The sequence below is a fragment of the Elaeis guineensis genome, chromosome 16 (assembly GCF_000442705.2).
Source record: "Elaeis guineensis isolate ETL-2024a chromosome 16, EG11, whole genome shotgun sequence".
Lineage (NCBI taxonomy): Eukaryota > Viridiplantae > Streptophyta > Magnoliopsida > Arecales > Arecaceae > Elaeis > Elaeis guineensis.
Window position 1 is genome coordinate 32,592,768 of NC_026008.2, and position 24,363 is coordinate 32,617,130.

Here is a 24,363-nt window from a genome sequence, read left to right on the forward strand (position 1 = left end):
TATAAAAATCCAAATTCTTATTAATGATTTAGACATCTCACAAATGTGGACTGAAACTAATAGGCCTGTTTGTTGCAAAATTGTATATATCATATCAAATCATTCTATCCCATGCCATTAAAAGTGTTTCCACTAAGAGCGATTCGTTGTGCACCACGCGCGGTGATTGGTCACCGCGAGGTGGGGTTGAGGAGAGGGGGTTAAAAAAAAATTTTTTTCCCCGGATCAGGAGGGAGGGTTTCCGCATCAATCACCGGGCGCGGTGCAATAAAAATTTCGCTCCCACTAAATACACCTCTCTCTCTCTCTCTGTCTCTCAACACGCCGTTAAAAGTGTTCTTTGATGACACCAATTGGGGCCACAAGACATAAGATGGAATAGAACATTCCTAGCCACGTTCATGGAAGCAAACATATAAGTAACGAAATTAAAACGATTCAACATCCCAGACCACACCACGTTCATTCGTGGAATAAAATATGAAACAAATTTAATGATGGAAGCCCTTAGATTGATCCAGGGATCCTTGTGGACCCAATGTTTCCAGATTGCCTCAGGACAGGGTATTCCGTCAGTGTCCAAAGAAAAAGAACTACCGGGAGTCTGTTTTTGAGAATGCTATTTATAGCAATTGGCATACAATGGCAGTTTCATAATAGATTACAGAGATACATCTGGAAAGTCTAAAGGTCACGGAAAATACTCTGACATGCAATTGATGCCTGATGGCCGCCGAGTGTATTCATCTCCTCGAGGTAAAATTAGAGTGTAGTAAATGACAATAAGGAAAACTGGTTCACGGTACACAGAGTTGCCCCACATGCTGAGTGACGATATCTGGGCAAGACTGGGCTCGGAGTAGTTCCAAGCGATGGAAAGGTGGGAGAAACTGTAGGACATAATCTTCGTCTGCAGGCATGCGTTGATCAAAGCTAGTCCTCTCACATTTGTTTGATAATAATCGAAAACAGTAAGGAAAATAGACTAAATGATGCTAACAAAACTTACTCTCTTTAACAGTTCCGTAGAGCCAACACAGAACCTCATCAGCAAATGCCAGGCATACCCCTCCCTGCAATATTAAGAGCACATCATTACTTCCCAATGGAATTGCACTCAACATTAGCCACTGATTGAATCATTTTACCATGGACTGATGACTTCATGCACAATATACCTAAGTTCAGATCTAAAAAAGTTCAAAGTGAATATTTAGCTTAGAATTTTCAGAACTAGCTGGTCACAGCCATGGACATAGCAAGTATTCACCGAAACTACACTAAGGAGTCAGCGAAAGCGAGATTGTAACTAAGAAAACTGATATTAGAAATGAAGAATGAGAGAGGTAGCACACTCTCTGATTGAGAACAGTTAGAAATCATGTAGTACAAGGGTGGAAGATGAATTTTAGAAGAATGAAGCATAAACAGGCAGCAATGTGCATAACACAGAAGAATGCCTCCTAGAATGTTATATGGGTTAGTTTTTACCATCAACAGGTTTTGGACCTGCTATACTTTTAAATTAATAATTTGATATTCAAACCTTGCCCCTCCTATTGGAGGACAAGAAAATTAGCATTTCTAAGCCAAAAAATCACTATAGTCTTGTTCATTGAAGTAATCAGTTAGACATAATAGGTCGTCTAGATAATGAGCTCGTTTTTCATTCTTCTACACAATAAAACATTTGGTCCTAAATACTAAAAAACAAATCACAGTGGTTCAATTAGATCTATTGGTTGTCCAGCCTTCATTTGCTTATGCTTCAAGCACAGTTGAAGAGATGAAATCATAGGTTTTCCAAAAAATACATTATTTAGAACTTCTTAAGGAGGTAGCCACATGTTACAATGCTAATTCAAGGTGTAGGAATTGGAAAAGACAATCAATTTCCTCATTTTATTTACACATATTAATTTGCATACCTGCCAATAGTTTTTCATTTTCACTCTCTGGGTTATATCTTTGGTTCTTAATCTCTCAGTCCGGACAAGTACCCCAGCATCATCCCTACATTAGGCATCAAGTTTCAGAGTATTAATAAGCATAAAAGGGCAACAAAAAACTAGCAGAACAAACAGCTCAAATTTATTGAATAATCTAGCCAGCATCAGAAGTGAAACCACCAACAATAATCAAGCAATAAACTGGTTTGGCTTCTCAACTAAACCATTGACCATGGGTAAAGTACAACCATTTACTGGAATTAAATCACCCTCTAATTCTTAAACATTTTATTAACAAAATAGGAAACAACAGTTTTAAAATGCAGGTGCATGCAGCCACATATGCATATGCAATCCTTTGACCATACTGTACTGCCTATATACCGTTAATATATGCAGTCATACTGCATATAAACCAAAAGGCACACATAACATTGTGCCACAGCACATACAGCCTGCTTGGCATGGTGCTGCTGCATATATGGCATGCTTAGCATTGTCAGTCCACATATGTAGCCCACTTTTATGTCAGCTTATGTAGATAGAGTGGCTTCAAGCTGATGGTTTGGTTGGATGCCGATTTTTGACAAGCTGGATAGAGGTATTAAAATGTTAGCATGTTAACTATGTCATAGTTGTTTCGGTCGGGTGTAAGTAACAGGTGATTTTATGTGGACTCATGTAAATGGAGTGGATTCAAGCTGCCAGTTTGGTTGGACGTGGATCCCGAACAGGCTAGATAGAGGTATTAAGAATGTTAATATGTTAACTATGTTATAACTGTTTCAGTTAGGTGTTAAGCAACAAATAGTAAGCACTTATCGTTAGCTGTTCTTGTTACTGTACTGCTATTATTTATCCAACAAAATATTGCTATCACTATTGTTGGTATTCAACGTATTTATATTTTTGAATAGTTAAAAATAGTAACTGTATCATGCAGCAGCACGCATGGCCTACATATTGCACATGCACAATGCTGTCCCTTGACCACCCACATACCGCTACCACTTCCTAAAACATGAGGAAAGAATATGACCTGCATGAAAATATATTATTGTGGCCAATCAAGAACAATTCCCACCATTAGGGAAAAACATATATGCATCAATGATGGTGGCGGGACAGGGATGCTGGTGCTCCTATTTTAGTTAAGCATAATTGTGATATCCTGCCAGTAGCCACTGTAAAATCTGGTTCCTTTTCTTGATTTTTCCTCACCATGCTGTCTATTAACACTCAATCCCTCGCTATCATAGTTTTCCCTATATCTGTATCACAATTTACATCAAGCTTTTCCTGGCTTTTTAGCCAAAGAATAACTGAAAGATGCATCTTCCATCCAAATTTGCCAACAGAAAACTCACCTGCTCAGCACATACAGTATCATTTTTTATCAGATATAATATGACCTGAATGCAATTCATGACAAAGCAAGTACTTCACAATGGGTAATAAGGCAGGCAAATCCAGGACTCTTAAAAGTTTTCAAATGAGACCTCCCAAAGTTTTCTAGTCATCAGAAGTGGCCATTTATGGGGGAATGTCCAAAAATAACCCCCACGAGTATTTGGCAGTTTATCAGCACATATAATGGATTTGGAATTTAAATTCAAGCCTCATTTTGTAAGGAGAACATTTATGCTATTATAGCCAACCAATTTGTTTATAGTCTTTAGAATGTGTGCTTTAGTTATTTTTAACTCATTCACACCCTTGTTTTTTTTTTAAAAAACAAAACATTCACATCCATATGATTTGTCCAGATGCACTTGAATGGGACCCTTTGTGGATGTTCAACTATTTATTTCCTTGTGCTTTGGAAACGATCTCAATAAACTGGTGAAGCTTACATCTCAGATCACAATGAGGTCCATGCTGTACTTCACTAGGCTGTCTTAGCCTTTGAGTGTTGGTTATAACATGGTTACTTAGGTTACCATGCAATCAAATCAAAGGAAACAGAACCCAACCTAATATAAGCTATTATGGCAAGAAAAAAAGGATGGATGATGTTTAAGAGACGGAACTACCTGAATCCAATTACAATATATGGGACCCCAGCAAGAAATGATTGGATCTGCAAGAATGAAAGTCAAGTTGAAATCCTTGATGCCATCATGAAAGCATGCCATCCATATAATAATCTTAAGATTCCACATGACAGAAAATGTGAAGTGATCTTGTTTAACATTTCTTAAATTATATTTAATTTATAGCAGGATAACTAACAATGCATTGTAGAACCAGAACTTGGAAGGCATATATACACATTATAAGAAGATTGTTGTAATTCCCTTTTGTTGAGACCACAAACCAGACTAAAAACTGAGCGAAACAAAAAAATAAAAGCAGTACTAGAATAAAATAAAAGTAAAAGCCAATGAATCAACCACATATATTCAAATACGAGCAACACCCTGATGGGCTTAGGAGCACTGGCACAAAAATGGCAAAACCAGTCAACAACCAAAATGCCGCAAGATTAAGCAGATCCTGGTAAAAGACAATAGCAATGCTGAGAATATGTAACATGTACGGACAATCTACATTATCCAACAAACAAGGAACTCCGATGTCCCTGTATGACTTGTGTGAATCTTTTTTGACATTTTGCAACTTAATGAAGATTTGGCATTAATTATTTAAGGTGTCTGATAGAAATGATGGGAACAGGAAGAATCAATGGAGGAACGAATGATCAACTTGTTTGCAACTATTTAAAGAATGTTTTTGTATCAGTTGCTTGTTAGAAAAGCTTCATTTACAAAAAATTGCTTCATAAAGTCAAACCAGTCTGTTGTCAAAGAGAAGTTGCAAAAAAAATTGAGAAGAATGAATACATGGTCTTTACATAACACTAGGAGCATCAAAAAAATTTCAAACTCGATTGTTATATGCACAGTTTAAAGTTCAGACAACCAATCCAAAAGCAACAGGTATCCATCAAATTTAATCAGTTTCCGGCCACAATGACAGGTTTTGGTTAAAAGAGTCCCCGAGTCTCATTTTAGCATCTGGGTTTTGCTTACGGGTAATAAATTGCACAGCAAGAGAAAATTTTCAAAGGTAAACTCTGGATTTTGTAAGTTTTGAGAATAAAAAAGAATTTAAAATATCTTTTTTACATTGAGGCTGCTTCCAGTAGGTCTGGAACCATGAACTATCAAAAGATCCTTAACAAACAAATAAAATGCAATTACAGAAATTCAGCAGATTTTTTTTTCTTATCATGAATTTAATAAATTGATGATGAATTTAACCTCTTCATTGTTGAAGACTTACATTAAAAAATTAATCTAAACATGAACTAGTCCCCATTTCTCTATCATATTCTAGTAATATAGTTGAGTTTACATCCAGGTCTATCAAAAAAGGAGGGGAAGCAGATTCAACGTTGTTAGCCAACTACATCACTGAAATCCAAGGAACGGGAACCATCCCAAACCACCCAATTTGAGGCATACTAAGCTGTGCCAGTGGTGGATGAGATGGTTCTGGCATTCAAAATGAGAAGGTGAGGAGGGGGAGAGAAAGAAGGAAAGAGAGAAAAAGAGAAAGAGAAAGAAAGAGAGATGGAGGCTGTTGGAGGGCTGAGTAGTGCGGAGGGATGAAGCAGGGGCTCTGCCCTCCAAACCCCTGTTTCATTCGAAATAGGGGTCCGACAGGGCTCCTTTTTTATTTTTGAAATTTTAAGTGAATTCAACTACTCCCTTGCTAACTTCACTAAATATTTTCAAAACAAAAAATGATTTTTTTGTTTTGAAAATTTTACGTGAAGTCAGCAACATTTACTTAATATTTTCAAAATAAAAAATGACTTTTTTATTTTGAAAATATTGAATGAAGCCAGCAAGGGGTTTGTTGACATTATTTAAAATTTTGAAAATTAAAAAAAGGGCCACGATGGACCCTTGTTTCAAATGAAATAGGGGTTTGAAAAGCAAAGTGCCTCCCCTGCCCTCCGGCGGCCTCTGTAGCCCACTCTCCCTCTCCCTCTCTCTCTTTCCTTTCCCCCGTTCTCCCTCTCTTCTGCCCTCTCTACTATATCAACGAGGGCTTGGCATGGAATGGCATAGGGGCATATCTAACTATACCGCTAGCCCCTAATACTGGCACAACAAACCATATTGAAATCAATTATAAATTGATTTACTAGCAGCTTCAATAAGAACTATTTGACTTGATCGGTAGCAAGTAACCTTCAAAACCATCAAACGTCGATAAATACATCGATTTATCTTGAGTCTTGTGCAGCAGCTTCATATAAGTAGATCTCAGGTGTTCAAAACGCAAACATACACACATATCATCTCATCAATGTGCTCCAAAATGTGCACAATGTCCAACTTCACAAATAGAGTGCACACAGTGCAACTCAACTTGTCAATACACTCCAAAATGAGCAACATGACCAGTTTCACAATTATCATAAGCTCTCTCACACACACAAATCAACTCATCAATGTGCTCCAAGATGTGCAAAAAGACTGGCTTCATAAAATAGCATAAGCAGATTCCAGGTGTGCAAAACATACATCCACACATATCAACTCATCAATGCACTCCAAATTTTGCACAATAACCAGCTTCACAAGTAGCATAAGCAGTGAAAAATATATCAATAGGTCTATGCTCTATTACCCTCAGGTACCAATCAAGCCCTTCACATAATATATCCTTGATCTCCACCACACACACACATGTATCAACTTGACAATGCACTCCAGAATGTACAAAATGACAAGCTTCACAAATAGAAGAAATAGTGAAATTATATCGGCAGGTCTATCCTCTATTACCCTCGGGAACCAACCAACTCCTTCACATTATATATCCTTTCGCTGCATGAGATTCCTTGCAAGTTTTAGGTGCTGAAAAATGTACCAGTGCCATCTAAAATTGAAGTGTTTCCCTCACCTCTACAAGTACTCTTCCAAGCATTAGCAAGAAAGTTCTTCACATTAACTGCCCATGTCTCGAGGATTCCTTTAAAATATTATCTTTTTGAGAAAGTACTGAGATCTCCTAAAAAATTGATGCATGATGCACCCCTCTCACCTCTTCATATACTTCTACCAGAAGCAACACAACAACTAGTAAATCTTAGACTTGGAAAACAAATTTAACTTCAGCAACATTCTTTTGTAAATCTACATGATGCAAGTGGCCATTTTTTTTAATTTTTGAAGAAAATATTACAATATTAATCTAGCAAACTTTCTTAGCCATTTGGTTATTTAGAGTTTTATGGAGTCTGCCTTCTAATGTATGTCAGTTCAACAACCTACTTCAACAGGAATGTCATCACTAACAAGAACTCTCTCAATGCAGTTAGAAGAAATGCTGAATTGGTGGTAGTGTGGCACAGAGATCCTTCCTATCTCACCACTACCTGGAACGAGCCAATAAGGAAATGAAGATCAAAGAAGTGGCTACAAGTGTTACTCAGACCTTCAGACAGGTGACAAGTGTCCTTGAGTCCGAATGTGTCTGACCATTTTTATATTAAAAAAAATAAAAAAAATATCAGAATAGTAACATATGTAGACAATTAATTTAAGTAAACTAATAAATGGAACATTTTGCTTGCATGACACCAAAAAGCATCAATAAACTTCATGTGATATTGTTTAACATTTGTTACAGTCAAATGTTTTCAAAAGTAAACTCCAAAAGGATGTCCCATGCACAAACATTTCTGTTGGATGTAAGCAGCACACTCCATCTTTCGTGCCAACTAGCATCATGCTATGTTGTGTCAAATTGATGAAAACAGACACTTCAGTGTTCCTGAATATGCACGTGTAAGTTTTCCAGCATTTGGTATTCACTTTTGGTCATTCACATTTTAACTTTTGGCTTTCTCATCTGTTGGTGCATTCCGAACTTTCTTTCTTTCTTCTAATTATCATCAATAATTAAATAAAATAGGGAGTGAGAACTCAAAAAAGAGCAAAAAGATGGGCATATTAACCAAAAAAGGTACAATATACATGGATTACATGATTAAATTACTAGAGGATCTGGAAAGTATAGGATTTTAACCTATTAATAGTAGGTTAAGAGGTTATATGCATTTACAATGAAATAGTAATGGAAAACCATACCCAAAATTTCAGTAGCTTCTCCCGTTCATATCGTTCTTCTGTACGAAAATCCAACTGTAGCAAATGACAGTCAAAAATCAAGATTAGATGAATAGACTATATAACAGCACACATTAAACTATAGGGAAAGAAATATTACCTCCCGGCTTGTTTTCAACTCCACATAGAATCTCCTTCCATCATCAGTTGAATCACAACAGTCCATCTCCGCACCCATAATAATACGATGTGCACCTAATTTGGTTTTAATTACAGAACAGAATTCTACATTTGCATCAATACCTTTGCCATTTGCATCGATTTCTCTGGAGTTCTCAGTTGCAAGGTTCTCAAAAGCATAGCCCCAATAACATCTGCATCAAAGACATGTAAAATAGGAGGTTTGAGGTGCATACCACATTTTTTTTATCTTTTATGCAATTTTATGAACATAGAAAACTATGCATGCTTATGGTGGGGAACTAAAAAAGTCGGAATATTTGTTTTTGGAAGGCACACATGTCTACATTCTAGCCAAGCTCATCTGCTAGACCAATACTTACCACTATAAGAGGGTATTTGGTTGTGGGGAGTTGGGATCTGAAATCACAATGGGAATGGATAACTCCCATTCCAACCATTTGGTTGGGAGGAGTTCCATTCCAATTCCGATTCCGGAGCAGAATAGGAATAGCCCAATTTATCTAAAACTCAATCCCTACTCTCCCTTAAGGATTCAAATTCCAATTCCGATTCTGATTCTAGTCACAAACCAAACAGTTCAGGGGATTTGGCCATTTTGATTCCAATTCCGGTTGCAAACCAAACACCTCCTAATAGAAAGAGGGGCCAAATAAGTAAAGTTATCTGACATTCACAGCACACATAAGTCTTAAGTCTCCGAGCATTGATACGTTGATTTTATGCTACCAACCATATAGTAAAGGTAGAAAGTGGTAAAATCAAAACAAAACCTAGGATTTTCATGCCATAAGACACTAAAACAGTAAGGATTACCTTCGACGGTCTACTTCACTTTGTGGTCTTTCAGGAAGCTTATGCACATCAAGATAAACAACACCGTTTCTTTTGTGCACACCCATTTTCCATGGCTCATTTCTTATATAAGTCGTAGCCAGTATCTGATGATACAACAGCAAACTTTTGACATTCAAATCCATAAAAGCACAGACAATTTGCTTCTCAACTCTCAAAATTTTAATATTTTCAGTCAGATAGAATTGTGATTTGAAACTATGATATAGGAAGCAGGTGCTCTATAGTCTATACAATGGAGGAAGTACATACCTTGTTGAGATTGTTACGGAAAGTCTGCCAAACAGCAAATACACAACATAAAATAAGTTAAAAACAGAACAGCATGCATCTTAGTTACAAGGATGAAGCAATCATTCAATTCTTGTGTAAAGAGAACAAGGTTAGATACTACAGAGCATGTGGAAAATTACCACAAAATGTATATTTTGAAGAGGTATATTTTTGTTTCTTATGCAGGCAAGAAGATCACCAAAACCTTCAGAACCCAAGTCTGAAAGGGAAAAAGAACAGGAAGTTGTGAGCATAGTTACACCTACTGAACAAAACCATGACGAACATCGTGATACATCTATAGAAGACCATTGCTGGACTATTAGGAACATTCAAATTGCAAAGTATCAGAAATTACAGACAGGCAACCAGTTTCTACTCTCAGCAAATTGCTTAATGAGACAGAGTAGCTCAATTAACTTCAGGCTCATATAGTAGAATTAAACAACTTCTATGTCAAGCAGAAAAAAGAAAAGGACATCAAGATAAGTAGCAAAAAACATAAGTGGACTACCATTGAAGTCATAGCCTCAAAAATTCACCCATCTTTAGTTACCAGACAACACCACCAGGAGAAATAAAAAATAATGCCACCTCAGACAGAAACGGACAAGATAAAGGTTGCAATAGACACCAAGTTGCACTAACCCCTCCTGCAAAGATGCACATGCATGCATATGCATATGCACACCAAAGGAAAAAAAGGATGGACGCGTACCAATGGAAGGAAAAGAGCATCAGCGTGATACTTCAAAAATTAATGAGTTAGATATAAACAATACATTCATGAATATCAAGCAAAAGCCAAAAGAAAAAAAAATGAGCATATCAACTTTCACTTTTCCATTCTTATATAATTGATTAAAGTAAAAATTCTGTTAATTAACTATTTTAGCATCAATGAAATTTTAAAAAATTAGCTCCAATCAATGTTAAAAGGGTGTCTTTGGTGTCATACTTCTATTTTGTCAACTCCCAGTTCACAACTCAGATCAACGGGTAGGCCCAACTCCCAAACTAGCACGTCAAAGAAATGCATTAAACTTCTCTTGGCAGAAAATCACCAAATCCTTTCTTAAAAGACCATGTACCTAAGCATTGAATTCTCAACCAAAAATGATCAATTCTGGCTGAAAAGATCAGTTTCAGCATGAAACAATCCAAACTGATGCATTTTTTGAACCAATTTCAACCAGTCAAATCCAAACTTGCCTAAAAGATCAAGCTTAAATTTGTGTAGACAGATCTCTTGTAACAAGGATTTATCCCTTGGTGGGAGCAAAGGCAAAGATATAAAGCCAGCCCATATAAATAGGAAAAAGGTTATTAGTTATAATTAGCTATACTTCCAATTGAAGAACTTGGTATAATACAATCAAATGATCAGGAAAGAAATTGAATAGCTAGTTTCAAGGTTTTATTTTCTGAGATTATGTAAGTACCAAACATGTATTAGCAGGCAATAATTATCACCTCTCTTTTCAACAAATGATTCAAACCCTTGATTCAGATCTGCTCCAACATCCTGACAAATAGAACGCTTGAAAAGTCTCTGAAAAATTAAATAAAAAGGAGACAGAGCACAAATTAGTATGAAATATTGACATGTAAAAACCTCTGTATGGGCAATACATAATCTGTGCATTGATGTGCATCAAATTAAGCATGCCAAAATCCTGAATATCTGAATATACTTTTGAAAAGGCTATGGAATTTCCAACATTATTACAGCACAATGAACAAGAATGGGAACCCAAAAAAATACCTCATAAACTGCAGAAAATATTTTGCAATATTGCTTAAAGAGAATTGAGGCAGAGGAATAGCAAAATTAGCTTGAACTAACCACAGATAGAATCAATGAGAGAGAGTAAATATTAGCTCAAGACTCTCACCAAGCTGCGGTCATCAAAATAGACATCTCCACCTTCAACCCGGCTATAGCATGCAATCTCACAGGGCTTTCACATGAATTTCCAAATGGTTACAAATGATTCAGCATATCAATGTTACGAAAGAAATGCAATAATTAGTGGAAAACAAAGAGAAACATCTGCAAGTACCTCTTGAATTGCAATGGCTTTCCTTGACAAAGTCTCTTCACTCTTTGTGAGCTTCATTTCAGAAACAAAGCGTTCATCATTACGCCCGTTTGCATGCGAAAACCTACCATAGCCAAAGTTTTGCCTTTGCGGATATCCTGGTCGTGGAAGCAGAGGTGGACCTCTATCATTGGAGTATCCAGACTGCCATCTACCACGCCCAAAATTACCTCTACCATGGTTGTTAGTACTTTGAAGAGGTGGTAACACTGCCATAAAGAATTTGTCATTGCAAGTGCAAATGGTCACCAAGCATATCAAAAACTGCAACCATCAAGCGTCCCAAATATTTGGATCAGCTTTATGGCCATTAGTCTCCAAAATGTTCAAATGAAGAGGAAAGCTAATAAAAGCAAAAATTACTTCATTGCCTCTGCTCTACATGCTAAAAAAGTCTATGATAGAAGTTCATAAATTCAAATTCCCTTTTAAGATAGTTGCCATCTATGAGGGTACTTGTAATTTGATGAAGTTGACAAGAATTATTTTACTAGATGCCTTTCTAGCAGCAGGACAAAATATTAAGGAGTTAAAGACTCTTGTCAAAGTGATGTGTGAAGCAAGAAGCACGAACGCCACACAATTCTGTTAAAACTTAATTAACTGAGGAGGTAAAAAAAAATCAATTGGAAGGAGCAAATTCTAAATCAAAATGGGGGAAAACTGCCAGACTGAAGGCCTTCATCTACTTAGATTCACTATGACACAAATCTTATCTCATCAATTTTTCTCAAGAAGGAATTACGTGATGCCCTCAAAGCTTCTTTAAGAATAAATAACACCGTAGAACCATGCAGGCAGCACAAGCGAATCACTTCCTTGGTTATATTTTCATGGAACTAAGATTTGACCGGAAAGAGCTCATTTACTTAATTTTGATTCACACAGTCGCCAAATCTACAAACAAGCAAACTAAACTAACTTTTTATTCATCAAAGCAAATAAAACACACAATCAGAAAGCAAACATCACTTCGAACTCATAAATATATCCACGCAAAATTCATAAAATATGCAAATATCAGAAAATTAAAAGGAGTCGTTCAAAGAAAAATCCCAAGATATAGATATTCCATCAAATTAGCTCAAATCCATCAGAATTTAGAAAGGAAAGAAAAAAATAACTTTTAAGAATCCATACCGGGAACTGGAAACCGGCTACGAGCCGGCGTTCGCATGTACTCCTCGTTGTCGGAGCCAAAGAGATCCCTTTCCTCTTCTTCCACCTCCACGGCCCCGATCGTGGTCGCGACTGTGTCGTCCTCCTCCCCATCGCTGCTGCTCCTACTGCTGCTGCCCCGGCTCCTCCCGCTGCCGCTGCCGCTGCTGGAGGAGGATGAGGCCGAAGAGGAGGCGGAGGAATCGCGGCTGCCGTCCTCCTCCTCCTCGTCGACCTCCCCGCGGCCTCGCTCCTCCTCCTCCTCGTCTCCCTCCTGCTCGAAATCCTCCCCAAATATGTCTACGTCTTGCTCGGAGAAATCCATGTCGATCGCTTTCTCCCTCTCGCTCTCGGTTTCGCGTCTCGGGACGGAGAAAAAGGGAAGAAAAGAATCGCAAGTGTTTGATGTTTTAACTGAGAGATGGTAACGTAGCGAGAGAAGCGAGAGATCTACGGAGTTCGGGGACTGCAGTACCTAACCCTCTCTTACGGGATGGGCCGCTCGAGGTGCCAGAAACCGCGAGCCCTGGAACAAGCTACTGGAGCCGGTTGCTTGAGGGTTCGAGTTGTATCTTTCGCGTGAAAGAATGATTTACGTTCTTTCGCGACATCAACCGTTGGATGGTGCAAAAGCCGCTCCCAGATCTGTGCAGATTGGGGAGCAAAGATGTTGGGTGCTTGAGAGCTGGGCGTATGCTTTGAGAGCTGTGCATGGCGCAATCCAACGGTTGATGGCAAAAAAAGAATAATTATTCTTTCACGAAGTATCAAGTGCGTTGTGCGGAGCATCATCCAACGGTCCAAATCGCTAAAGAAGATCAATCATTCTTCCGCACGAAAGATACAACCCGAACCCGTTGGGACCCGTCACCACTTGCGTCACCGACGCTAGGTCTAGACCATGATACATATGCCATTGCCTATGAAGCCGAGGGCTAGGTTGCGGTCCAACTCTTTTAGCCTAAACCTTCAAGCATCCGTAGGGGCCATCCCATCCCTCCCACGCTCCGCGCTGCCCCGCTGGCGAAAGAAGAAAGAAAGCAGAGGGGCCATGGAGCGGGAGGCCATGGAAGGTATCACGAACCGTCTGGCCTCCATCGAAGGCCTCTACTTCCCCGGCGCCATCCACCGCCAAGCCCCTGACTCCTCCCAGCGCAAGTCCGCCCTCCTCGACCTCCTCTCCCGCGACGCCCCCATCTTCCTCGGTTCTCTCTCTCTCCTCCCCTCTCTTCCCCACCCCCGTCCCCCTGGCCCGAAAACCATGGAATTCTCACACTCGATCTCTTTGCGGTTGCAGAGCGCTATGGCTCGGAGCTTACTGCCGACGAGCTCCGGGAGTTCGAGGTGCTGAAGGCGGACTACGAGGTGGAATGGCACCTGAACCGCCTCCGCCGTGGCCAGAGTCCGACGGCGGAGGAGGCGCGGGCGAGGTCAGTTAGGGTTAAGAACCGGCGGCGGGCGTACATGGAGCTGCTCGTCCGAGGTGGGGAGTACTTCTCCGAGGACGCCATGAGGGAGCGGGAGCCCTACCTCCACCACGAGTATTTGGGGAGATTTCAGGATCCGTCTGGCAGGGTCCTTTCCCGGCCTGGGGAGCGGTGGTCGGAGACGCTGATGCGGCGGTGTGAGGAGGCGATGCTGGTGGAGAAGATCCGACAGGAGCAGCAGAGGCTGGGGGTCGCTAGGAGAGATTGGGTCGGTGGCGGGGGAGAGGAAGAGCAAGAAGAGGAGGAGGAGGAGGAGGAGGAGAGTGAGCAGGTCAAGGGGGAAGAGAAGGGTGGATCGAGCGACTCAAGGGTACAATTTTGCATAAAGAACTCATTCTTGTTAATTATTTGCGATTATAATTTCATGTCAACGTATTGATGCCTATTGGCATGCTGATAGATGTCTTTGGATGATCATGTTAAGTACTTGGAAGAAATAAAACACAAGTGTCTTGTGCAGTATTATAGAAGCAATGATCCAAGTTGATGGAAAGAAGATTAAAAATTTATGTAACAATCCTATTCGGGGATAAGTTCTGAAGTTTCAATGGTTTGTGACCATTGCACAAACTTTCAAGGGTTATCTTCACCTAATTCACCTCAATCAGGTTGTCATTCATGTGAATTCCTCAGTCTTTGGTATGTTGAAACCAAGTTATAAATAAATGTATCTGGTGAAGGTAAGGCTTCCAAATTTTACTCAGTTGTCAATTCTATAGTCATCCTTATTAAAGTTGTAGTCCATATATTTTGCTTTGATTTTACAAATATCAAAATGAATATTCATGTTAGGAAGGCTACAGTATACGTAAAGTGTTATATTCACCATTAGTTACTTGAATTGGGAGCTCTTGTGATTGTTTATTTAGTTGAACTGGCACTATGAAAAATTAGGCCTGTTGAGAAGTTCCTATTGGATTTGGCAGGAGCAGAAGAGGATAGCATTGGGCCCTATCCCTTTTTTTTAATTCCCACCAGGATCGAGCCTGCAATCCTCCATGATCTCCCTCTTCTTTCTCCCGCTACCTCCCTCCCCACATCCCCCCCCCCCCTCCCCCAACACACACACACAAGACATTCTCTCTCCAAATATCCTGCCAAATCCAGCAGGATTTTGCCAAAGAGGCCCTTAAGTTACAAAAGTGCCTATGAAGTAGGAATCATCTAATTAAATGATATTTGTTAACTATTTTATGATAATTACAGTCTAGTAAAATATGTAATATGAATATTCATATGAAAATAATGAATGTAATATTGTAAGTTGACTAAAAAAATTATTTTGATCTTCACATGTTCGAGAATATTATTGATCAACGTTATATCTTCACATAATATGCAACTAAGAGCCACCTTTGAAAGATCAATCCTAGTGCTCCATCAGCAATTATGACAGATTTAATTACTTAAGCCTAGTCCCCAGTGAAAGCTATGTCGTTACTCTATAAATTTCTTCAACACTAAATCTATATGTGTGATTTGCATAATAGAGTCTCATACACCTTCTGTAGATCAATAAAAGTTATTAGTGTACTTTGATTTCTTAATTGCCCAAGTAAGACGAAAGCATTGTTTTATCCATCAATTCAAAATACGCTTTAAGAAGATTTTGCCATTGACTATTGGCAAGGGTCATGTTGTGTCCATTCATTTTCATAAAGCTCTTTGTCACTAAAAATTTGTATCCTTGTGCCACCATTTCCCAATATAAGGCCCTCATTCTACATCACTAAACCATCACTAGCACTATAGTTAACAAGATACCTCTATTAGTGCAATTTAAGTCCTCAATTTAAATCTTTATTCTTCATATTTGTTGTGCATCTACATTAATTCTCTATTCCCTTATCTCTATTGTATTCATAATATTTAGATCCTCATCAGACAATTCTAATTTGTGCAACATTAATTCCCTAATTACTGTCTTACCACATTTTTTCTTGAATCCTTGTATTATGTTTATAATTTTTGTATCTCTTTTGTTGTATGTCTTCTTATTGTTAAATGACCTAGGAAATTTGAAATTAAGCTAACATGTTTCTGGTAATATTGTTTTCGAATAAGATGTGCACTTAGTTATGATTTCGTCATAATTTACTAGAAACTAGAAGTTAGCAAACTCTTAGAGGAGGGTTTTGTGACATAAATCAAAATAATTTCTGTGGAATTCTTAAACAAAACTATACACAATAATCTTGCAATATTTCGCCATAACATACATACATACATATGTGCGCGCGTGCGTGCACGTGCGTGTTTGTGCGTACGAGAGTGGAATGCTTTGAAGTAACTTAAGCTAAGAAGGATATTCAAGTCAATGATACTCCTTATGAGAAGAGGTGAAAATATAAGCTTCTTATTGAAAAACACAGTTAGTTGAGAAGCATATAATAGAACAATTTTAAGACTTTGTTTGATTATTATCTAACAATAGACTATTATGAGACAGTAGAGTTATTGGAAATTTTCTTTCATTCAAGGAGTGAAGAAGAGGAATAGGGCATCCAGAAAAGCCAGATATGCAGTTTTTGACAATGGATCTTTCATGTGGTGAACATTCTAAAATTATCATACATTTTGCAAGTTAAATTCATAATACTATATAAAGATTATACACCATCTTAGGGAAATTTTGAATAGGGCAGACACCACATCAAAATTTAGGATGCATGGGTTGATAACATCAAGGAGTTTGCATGAGTATCTGTGGTGAAAGGACAATTGTTTGAGATGGAATTGTTAATTCATTGCTTAAGTGAAGGGAATGGAGTCCAAGGATGTAAAAATGAGAAACAAAGGTTTGATGGTGTTGTGAAGTAAGAAAAAGGGTAATTCCTGGTGAAATTAGAATTTAAGTACAGAAGGTAAAGAATGAGGCATAAGCAAAATATAGAGAAGCAAACAAAGTTTGTTTAGAGGTAAAGAGCTTCGTTGGTGTTGGAAATGTAGAGCTACATAGAAAGGTGATTCGAACAAAATAATTCATGTCATGACCATCATATTAACATTATTATAATTTAAGATTGATGGAAGGTGGGTTGATGACAAGGAGGTGGATTTCCTGTCATTTTCCCTTATCCATGGAAGACATCTTGATAGATAGTCCGATAGGGTATTCTTAACGTTGGTTGAGGGCATGGGCATGATATGTTTAGGATTGATAACATGGACCATTGCATCTTTCTCATTCATTTCACATATGTTTTTGTTATCTGTTGTAAGGATGATCATCTCTGAAGAGATTTGTCTTTTGCCAACATGTCTAGAGGAGGTTACAAAACTTGGGGCAAATAATGTAAACATGTACAAACCAGTGGAAAGGATAAATTTAATTGTGTCTCAGCCCGTCAAAATTATGTGCTTATTTCTTGATCCTATGCTCATTTTCTTTCATGACCTGATGGCAGAGTCATTTAAAGTCATTTCTTTTGTAGGGAAAGACTGTGCTAGCATGACATACTTGTTAAATTTAAGCACTTCTTTTCTCTTAAGGCCTCAAGGATGGTGGTTCTGAGGTTTTTTCTTTTCCTTTTCTTTCTCTTTCTCTTGAAGTGGTAATGTCCTAAAGATTAAAGATTACAGAGTGGGTTCGTAAATTCTGAAAGATGTATTGCTTGTTATGAAAAATTTGGAACAAGTGTAAAGAGCATTTGGAAGGCTGATGTACTTCAGTAATCTGAGGATTCCTATAATATGATATTTGGATTTTTCTTCATTATTTTTTCCTTTGGCATGCATAGGTTTATTATTGGAAATGCTTATAGGACTTAAGTTTTAGCAATCTTTTGGATATGAATGGCAATATTGATAAAGTGCTTCATTTAGTGGAGGGTGGCCAAAATTGAAGATATTGTTATGACAAAGTATATATGAAGTCCTTTTCAATGTATAGTGTGTACTTAAAGCATCATAGATGACAGGTGGGTTTTTATATAGATCTCTAAATTATCTTAGGGATATTGCCTTCAATCTGGAGAAGAGTGTAAGAATTTTCAGTACTCACCAACATTTGTCATGGACCCACTAGCCCCATCAAATTGGGTTGTGAATTCATGGGTTTATTGGTTATTCACCACCACAAATGGAGCCCCTGGGGAGAATTTATAGAGCTGTGGTCTATAATGTGCTGTCTTCTATGCACTAAATTAGTGAAGATGAGGAAACATCTGTTTCCCTCATCTTTTTTGGATAATGATGCAATGCATTATGATCGTTTTCTTGTTATTCCCTAGCACCTCTTTGGATGCTGCTATGAATTTGGTATTGCAAGTTTTGGTACAAGGGACAATCACACATGGAAACTTATTTTAAGAATGAAAGATTTGGAGTTTTATAAGAGAGTTATTGAAAATTATTTAAACATATAAAACCTCAGTTTGGGAGTAGCAATAATGAGATCAAAAGCAGTGCTATTTTGTATTTGCTTCCTTTTAGGGAAGTCAATTCCCATCACCTAGATCAGAGAGTGGTCATTGCCTTTAATGTGGCTAATGCTCAATTTGATGTTTCCTTGAAAATGCATACCCATTTGGTTGTTGGTGATTGATAAGACATGCTGATAAGATGATTTGTATTGCCTTCACTGGTGCGATCAGGAAAAAGAAGATCATATAATCTGAAGCTGACCTATTAGATTTTGGGTTCATGCCAGGAACTGATAATTTGAAATACAACCTTTTTTATTCAAATTGACTAAAAGATATTATTAGTTGGGTGAGAAGAGATGCACCTTGGAAAGCCTTACACTGTTGGCCATAGTATATTATCTCGCCACTTGCATGGATGGGCATTACTCTTCAATCATGTGCAGCTTGGTGTGAATCAAGCAATGAACCTATCACTGATGATAGGTGGGTGGGAGATGCAAACTTTATTTTTTCCTTTTTGTGTGTGTGTTTTGGGGGTTTTTGGGGGCCGGCGGGGGGGGGACACGTGGTCTCTACCTTTGTCTTTTGACCTGCTGTTGTACCTTGTGGTTAGGGTGTCAACATGCTGGATCATATTTAATCTAAGTCCAAAATTTTCAATAGGTCCAAATGGCCAACTCAGCCCAAGTCAGATAAAATGAGGCCTTTGCGGTTTGATCCATCTACTTATGCTTTAACAAAAAAGCTAAAGGAAAAATGTCTGTTACCCATAACACTTGCTGTTTGGGTGAAAAGCTGTAATGCACTAAGGTAATAGGTTACACTATATGGCTGTATGATTATCTATTTGAAGGGTCCCTTTGATTAAGGCGCTATCTGAATTCTAACAGATGCTTGTTATCTCAGCTTCAATGGTATATGGCTACATATCTAGCAAGCCATGCAGGTGGTTCATTTCTCAGCAAAGTCTGGCAGTCTATTTTTCCCTCAGTCATCCACGTATTTTCAAGTTATTTATTGCTTCTTTCATCAGTCAGTTCATGTCATTAAACTCCAAAGTATGATCTTTTGACATTGACATGTTTGATAAAGGTAGGTCTTTGTTTCAGAAGCCAATTGGATAGACCATTTTGAAGTATGCTTGTGCAACATGTTGTACCATTTTCTCTTTTGTCAAATATCTCATTGTTCGTTTGTTTACAAATGTGTCTTTCAATCAGACCATGTCAATTTATGTAAAGGAAAAAGGCCAAAACCCCCAAATGACCAAGTAGTAAGTCCCAATCTTTGAACTTTGTGACTGAATAACAGAAGTGGACCCGGAATCGTGCGCATAATGAAGCTTGATTTTCCTGACTGCAAGATGGTTGTAAACAGCTTTAGCTGCTGAAAGCCATCGGCACAAAATTGAAAATAAAACATCGATGTTAGCTGGGTATCTGACTTCTGAAACATCAATGAAATGAAAATCTTTTCAATCCAAACCAAATTTGAGTTCTGTTGCATATGAAGGGAAGAGCTTGAGTTAATTCATTAAACACATGGAGCTGCTCCAGAAAATCGTGTGTAGCTATGGTAGTGAAAATTTTATCTGGTTGAGCGCATCTGTTTTACCTGAGTCAAATCAAGTTATTGCACCGAATGTAATATTGCTAATCAATGCCAGTCAGCACTCAGTATGCTTGGAAAAAATCAGCAGTTTGTAATATATTATCAGTGCAATCTTCTTTATTCTGTGACACTCCATTCACAACGAGTACTATTTTATGACAACATTAGGTTTTGTTCTATTATTCTGAATCTCTGATAGCTGTCATCATTATCTTCTTTTAGAAGTGGTACAATAGCAAACTTTTTTTAAAAAAGACATTCCCTTATAGCTATCCCATTTTGGGAAGAATCGCCATTCCCACCCTGACACGTGGGGATCACGATGGATGGTTCTTTCTGAGAAAAGTTTTGAGAGTTTTCTCAACAATGATTGTCATATTATTATTTTCTAGTATCTTTTATTGAGTATTTGAAACACTATTTGTAATCAGTAAACATGTAGCTTCTTTGATGCTAGACCCATGTGGCCATGCCTACCATTCTTAAATGCTTCCTCCCGAGTGCAGGTGCATGTAGACCATGAATCTAGTTGCAGTGCTCAGGGTACAAGTATAGAGCCTCTCGACCAGACATTATCGGCAGAAGAGATGCAGGATCATTTGGAGCAGTTCACGCACATGATGCAACAGAAGTTTCTGGCGGGAGAAGATGCTGAGCATTTGGACTATTCTAAAATAGACAATGATGAGAGATTGGATGATCATTGGCTCAGGGAGGCAAACTATGATGCTGAGGAAAAATACTTTGAAGAAGATTAACTAACGAAATACCATCATTTTCTCTGTTAGATGTAACACCTTTGCCTTTTCGTCTTGTGTATGGATGAGCTTTTGCAGAGATAACCTTTTGTAGCACCTTTTCTTCTGCCTTTGGTTGTGTAATGCAACATAGGAAAGTTTGTTTCAGTACTTCTTTCTTGTACAGGTGGAGCAGCCTATTTTGCGTATACTTATTTCTCCTGCTTTAGATTTTTGTACCATGATGGAAAAACTTGAGGCATTCGCCCAAAACTATCTGAAGGCTGTGGATGTAGATCTTAAACGTACCCTTCGATTTCTAATTGATGGAACCCTCCTGATTTCATCTTCTTCCTGGATTATCCCTACCAATTTAAATCAGTAAACAAACTTTGTTAAAAAAAAAATTAGAGAAATGGTGGTGCCAACATACATTGGGTGATGATATGACAATAATCCATTGCATGTTTAGAATAACTGGTGCAAAAAGTGATGTAGTAGTTTTTATTCAGAAAATTTTATTTATTGAAGGCATCACAACCTTCCAATAAATAATCTTGAATCAATTATGCACATTATATGCGCCAGTGAACTCATAATTTGCTTACCAAAAAGATTTGATGATTAAAAGAAAAGGCCTTATCACAAAAAAGGAAGGCCTAAGCATATCAGCATTTCATGCATGTATGACCATCCAGGGAATCCTCCATTTTGAGCCAGCCACCAGCATCACACTTCTAAGGCTATTACTGAAGTAATGCCAAACAGACTCTAAGCAAATTATTCTAACCTGATTCCAAAGGTTTTTGTTGACGTGCAAGTTGGTTGACGTGCTGTTTGAAAAAAATCGGGTAAAATGCACCCATGCTCCCTGAACTTTTGGCAGAGTTTCACTTTCCCCCTCAAACTCCTAAAATGGACTTATTACCTCCCAAACTCATGTAAGGAGTACTTTACCAATATAATGTAAATATAAAATTTTTTTATCCAAATGATGTATATTTGAACTTATTTATCAAAATAATATAAAAGCTAAAAGCACCATTTGGAATGGCATTTTCTTTCTGAAAAAATGCTATTCCAAACGGCACTTTCTGCCTAATCAGCCTACCCCTCTGCAGCCTACATGGAACCAAAAAAAAAAAATTTAAAAGCACCATTTTGAATGGCGCTTTTAGGTCTGTCCGGCCAAAACCCAGCATGCCATGCTCCTTTTTGCCCAGCTAAGTTTTTAACCAATTTTTGACTTTAACAAAATCTAAAATTTCCTCCAAATGATCTGAAATCTTCTCTAATGTTCTTGAGAATAAGATGATGAGAGGTGGATGAAATAGGACAAGTTTTAGAGGTATTTGGATATGCTTGGTGAATATAAAGTAAAATAATCATAAAAACTTGGTAGATATTTTTTTTATTAGAACATGTCCCCTCAACTGACACCTTAACTTGATATGTTTCTCTCATACATTAGAGAAGTGGAGCTAACTTATGTAAGTTTGTTGCTTGCTATTTCAAAAAATGTAATTAAATTATTTAATATATTATTATTATTTATATTTTGATTTATATGATCTTTTTAGTATGGCATTTCCTCCCCCAACCTTCCGAGACACACCTGAAGGCCTGTATCTATGTCCAAAAATTTCATAGCATCCTAACACTTGAAATTAACAAGCAAAATATATAAACTAATCTCCAATAGAAACAATAATTAATAATATAAGAAAGAATAAAAATGTCAAGTCTACAAAAAGGAATCCCACATTACGATAAGTCTAAAAATACTAAGGACCACAAGGGCGTCATGATGCTCGTGGTCGTTTAGACTTTCTCAGGAAGATCCTCAAGGGTCGCTTCTGCTTCTGTGTCATCTGTGATGGCCCCTCCCCTATACTAATGGATGTCTCATGGTCATGCATATGAGGAATAATAGGTGCTGTTGGAGCTTCTGTGAGCTGAGTGACCCCCTCATCTGGATCCAAAGATGGACCTATAACAAAAGAGTCATACTGACAGAGGACTGGAATAGTCCCCAACTGCTCAGACCACTCAGATGAAGACTCATAATGCCAACTAGGATCCGATGCTGCCATCTGGGGCACGTAGGAAGATGAAGACCTTGACATCTGTGAATCATAAGGTGGTGGCATATATAGAGCATGCAGCGATAACATCTGCGGAATATATGGTGATAGCATATCTGGAACATATGGTAACAGTGTATGTCTCATATCTGATGCATCAGATGCTCCATGTCAAGGCATGATAATATGCTTATAGCCAATCACCATCAATGTTCCTAAATATGATTTCTCCATCTTCCACAATATCTAGATCCGCTCGTCTTCATCATTCATAGACAGAGCACGACGAGTGTCCAACATAAGATCTGAAACACGTTCAGACTATATAACAAAAATAAAATTAGCAATATATTATAAAACATAAAATAAAGATATAACAGAACTACATAAAATATTTTATTTTAGAGAAGGGCTTATCACCATCTGTATCGTCTCTCCCTGTCTTTGGTCCCATGCTTTAAATAATTTGACTTTTCCACCACTAAACGGGTAATCTGTTGATACTACTCTATATACTCTCGATCGTATGGAATGCCTCCAAAAATTGACTCACTAGAAATAATAAAATGTTAACAATCATGCCATCTATCCATATAGGTGGGATGTGTAGTATCCCAAACAGTCTTGGACTTGCCTCATCAGTCTATACCATGAAGAGCAAGTCCTGTATCGTACATCTGTGGTATCAACTGATGTAGGCCAAACTGCCTGAGTATACAGTCTGAAAAATGTCACTCCATGACATTAAAGCAAATAACAAGCACCCATACCATCCAAATATCCTGCACATCAGTGCAGCAAACATGCCATAGCATCCGATATGTAAGGCTCCTAGACGAACTGATAAAAAAATAAATATATCTCCATTAATAATTATAAATTAAATATTATTTAAAATTTTTTTGAAATTATAGTCATAAATGTGAAATAAGTTATCCGTCTTTCAGTATCATCTAAGCAGTCTAATTGATCTCTATAAGCACGTACGACATAGACGGACACATCCTTCATACGAAATGAAATATTCCATCTGTAGATGTTGTTATTTTAATTTGACTGTAACCAATTGTAAAAGTAAAAATATAATGCTTATAATATGAACTTCTTTTACCTAAATCCCCATGGTGCATCTAAGATGAATGGTATATCATCGTCCATCCCTGTCAGTCTCATTTTTAAAAACTGCCGCCTCTCTGGATGAAAAATAGGAAACCACTTTCATGCTCATATCTGAAAATATCCATAAATAAATCAAGTAACTAAATTATATAAATAAATATATATAAACTTGAAGAAAATATGTACCTATAATAAAACTAAATAAGAACCGATGTCTGATTGTGTAGGCTTGGTGGCTCTACACAAAGTCCAATACAAAAATGCCAAGACCGCACTCCCCCAACTTATGCAGGCCAACCAATGAAGATCCTCCAATAGAGATAAATGCATC

General features: G+C 37.8%; 2 protein-coding genes across 3 annotated transcripts; one reads left to right on the plus strand and one right to left on the minus strand.

The window, feature by feature from the left end:
* Nucleotides 1–481: 481 nt before the first annotated feature.
* On the minus strand, nt 482–13,110 carry LOC105059429 (NAD-capped RNA hydrolase DXO1). The gene is made up of 13 exons (XM_010942722.4): nt 12,610–13,110; nt 11,431–11,678; nt 11,263–11,328; nt 10,841–10,919; nt 9,508–9,587; nt 9,347–9,370; nt 9,056–9,180; nt 8,199–8,412; nt 8,060–8,113; nt 3,983–4,029; nt 1,929–2,013; nt 1,010–1,073; nt 482–910 (listed from the first exon to the last, which is right to left on the minus strand). Exons 1-13 carry the CDS (start codon nt 12,950–12,952, stop codon nt 798–800), a joined length of 1,542 nt encoding a protein of 513 aa, XP_010941024.1. The 5' UTR covers nt 12,953–13,110; the 3' UTR covers nt 482–797.
* A 439-nt stretch (nt 13,111–13,549) lies between these two features.
* On the plus strand, nt 13,550–21,000 carry LOC105059428 (uncharacterized). 2 transcript variants are annotated; one of them, XM_073250027.1, is made up of 3 exons: nt 13,550–13,832; nt 13,925–14,424; nt 14,575–14,739. In XM_073250027.1, exons 1-3 carry the CDS (start codon nt 13,550–13,552, stop codon nt 14,599–14,601), a joined length of 810 nt encoding a protein of 269 aa, XP_073106128.1. In that variant the 3' UTR covers nt 14,602–14,739. The 2 variants fall into 2 exon arrangements, with proteins under 2 accessions (XP_073106128.1, XP_010941023.1); XM_010942721.3 differs by lacking the exon at nt 14,575–14,739 and adding an exon at nt 20,599–21,000 and having other exon boundaries at nt 13,551–13,832.
* The last annotated feature ends 3,363 nt before the right edge of the window (nt 21,001–24,363 follow it).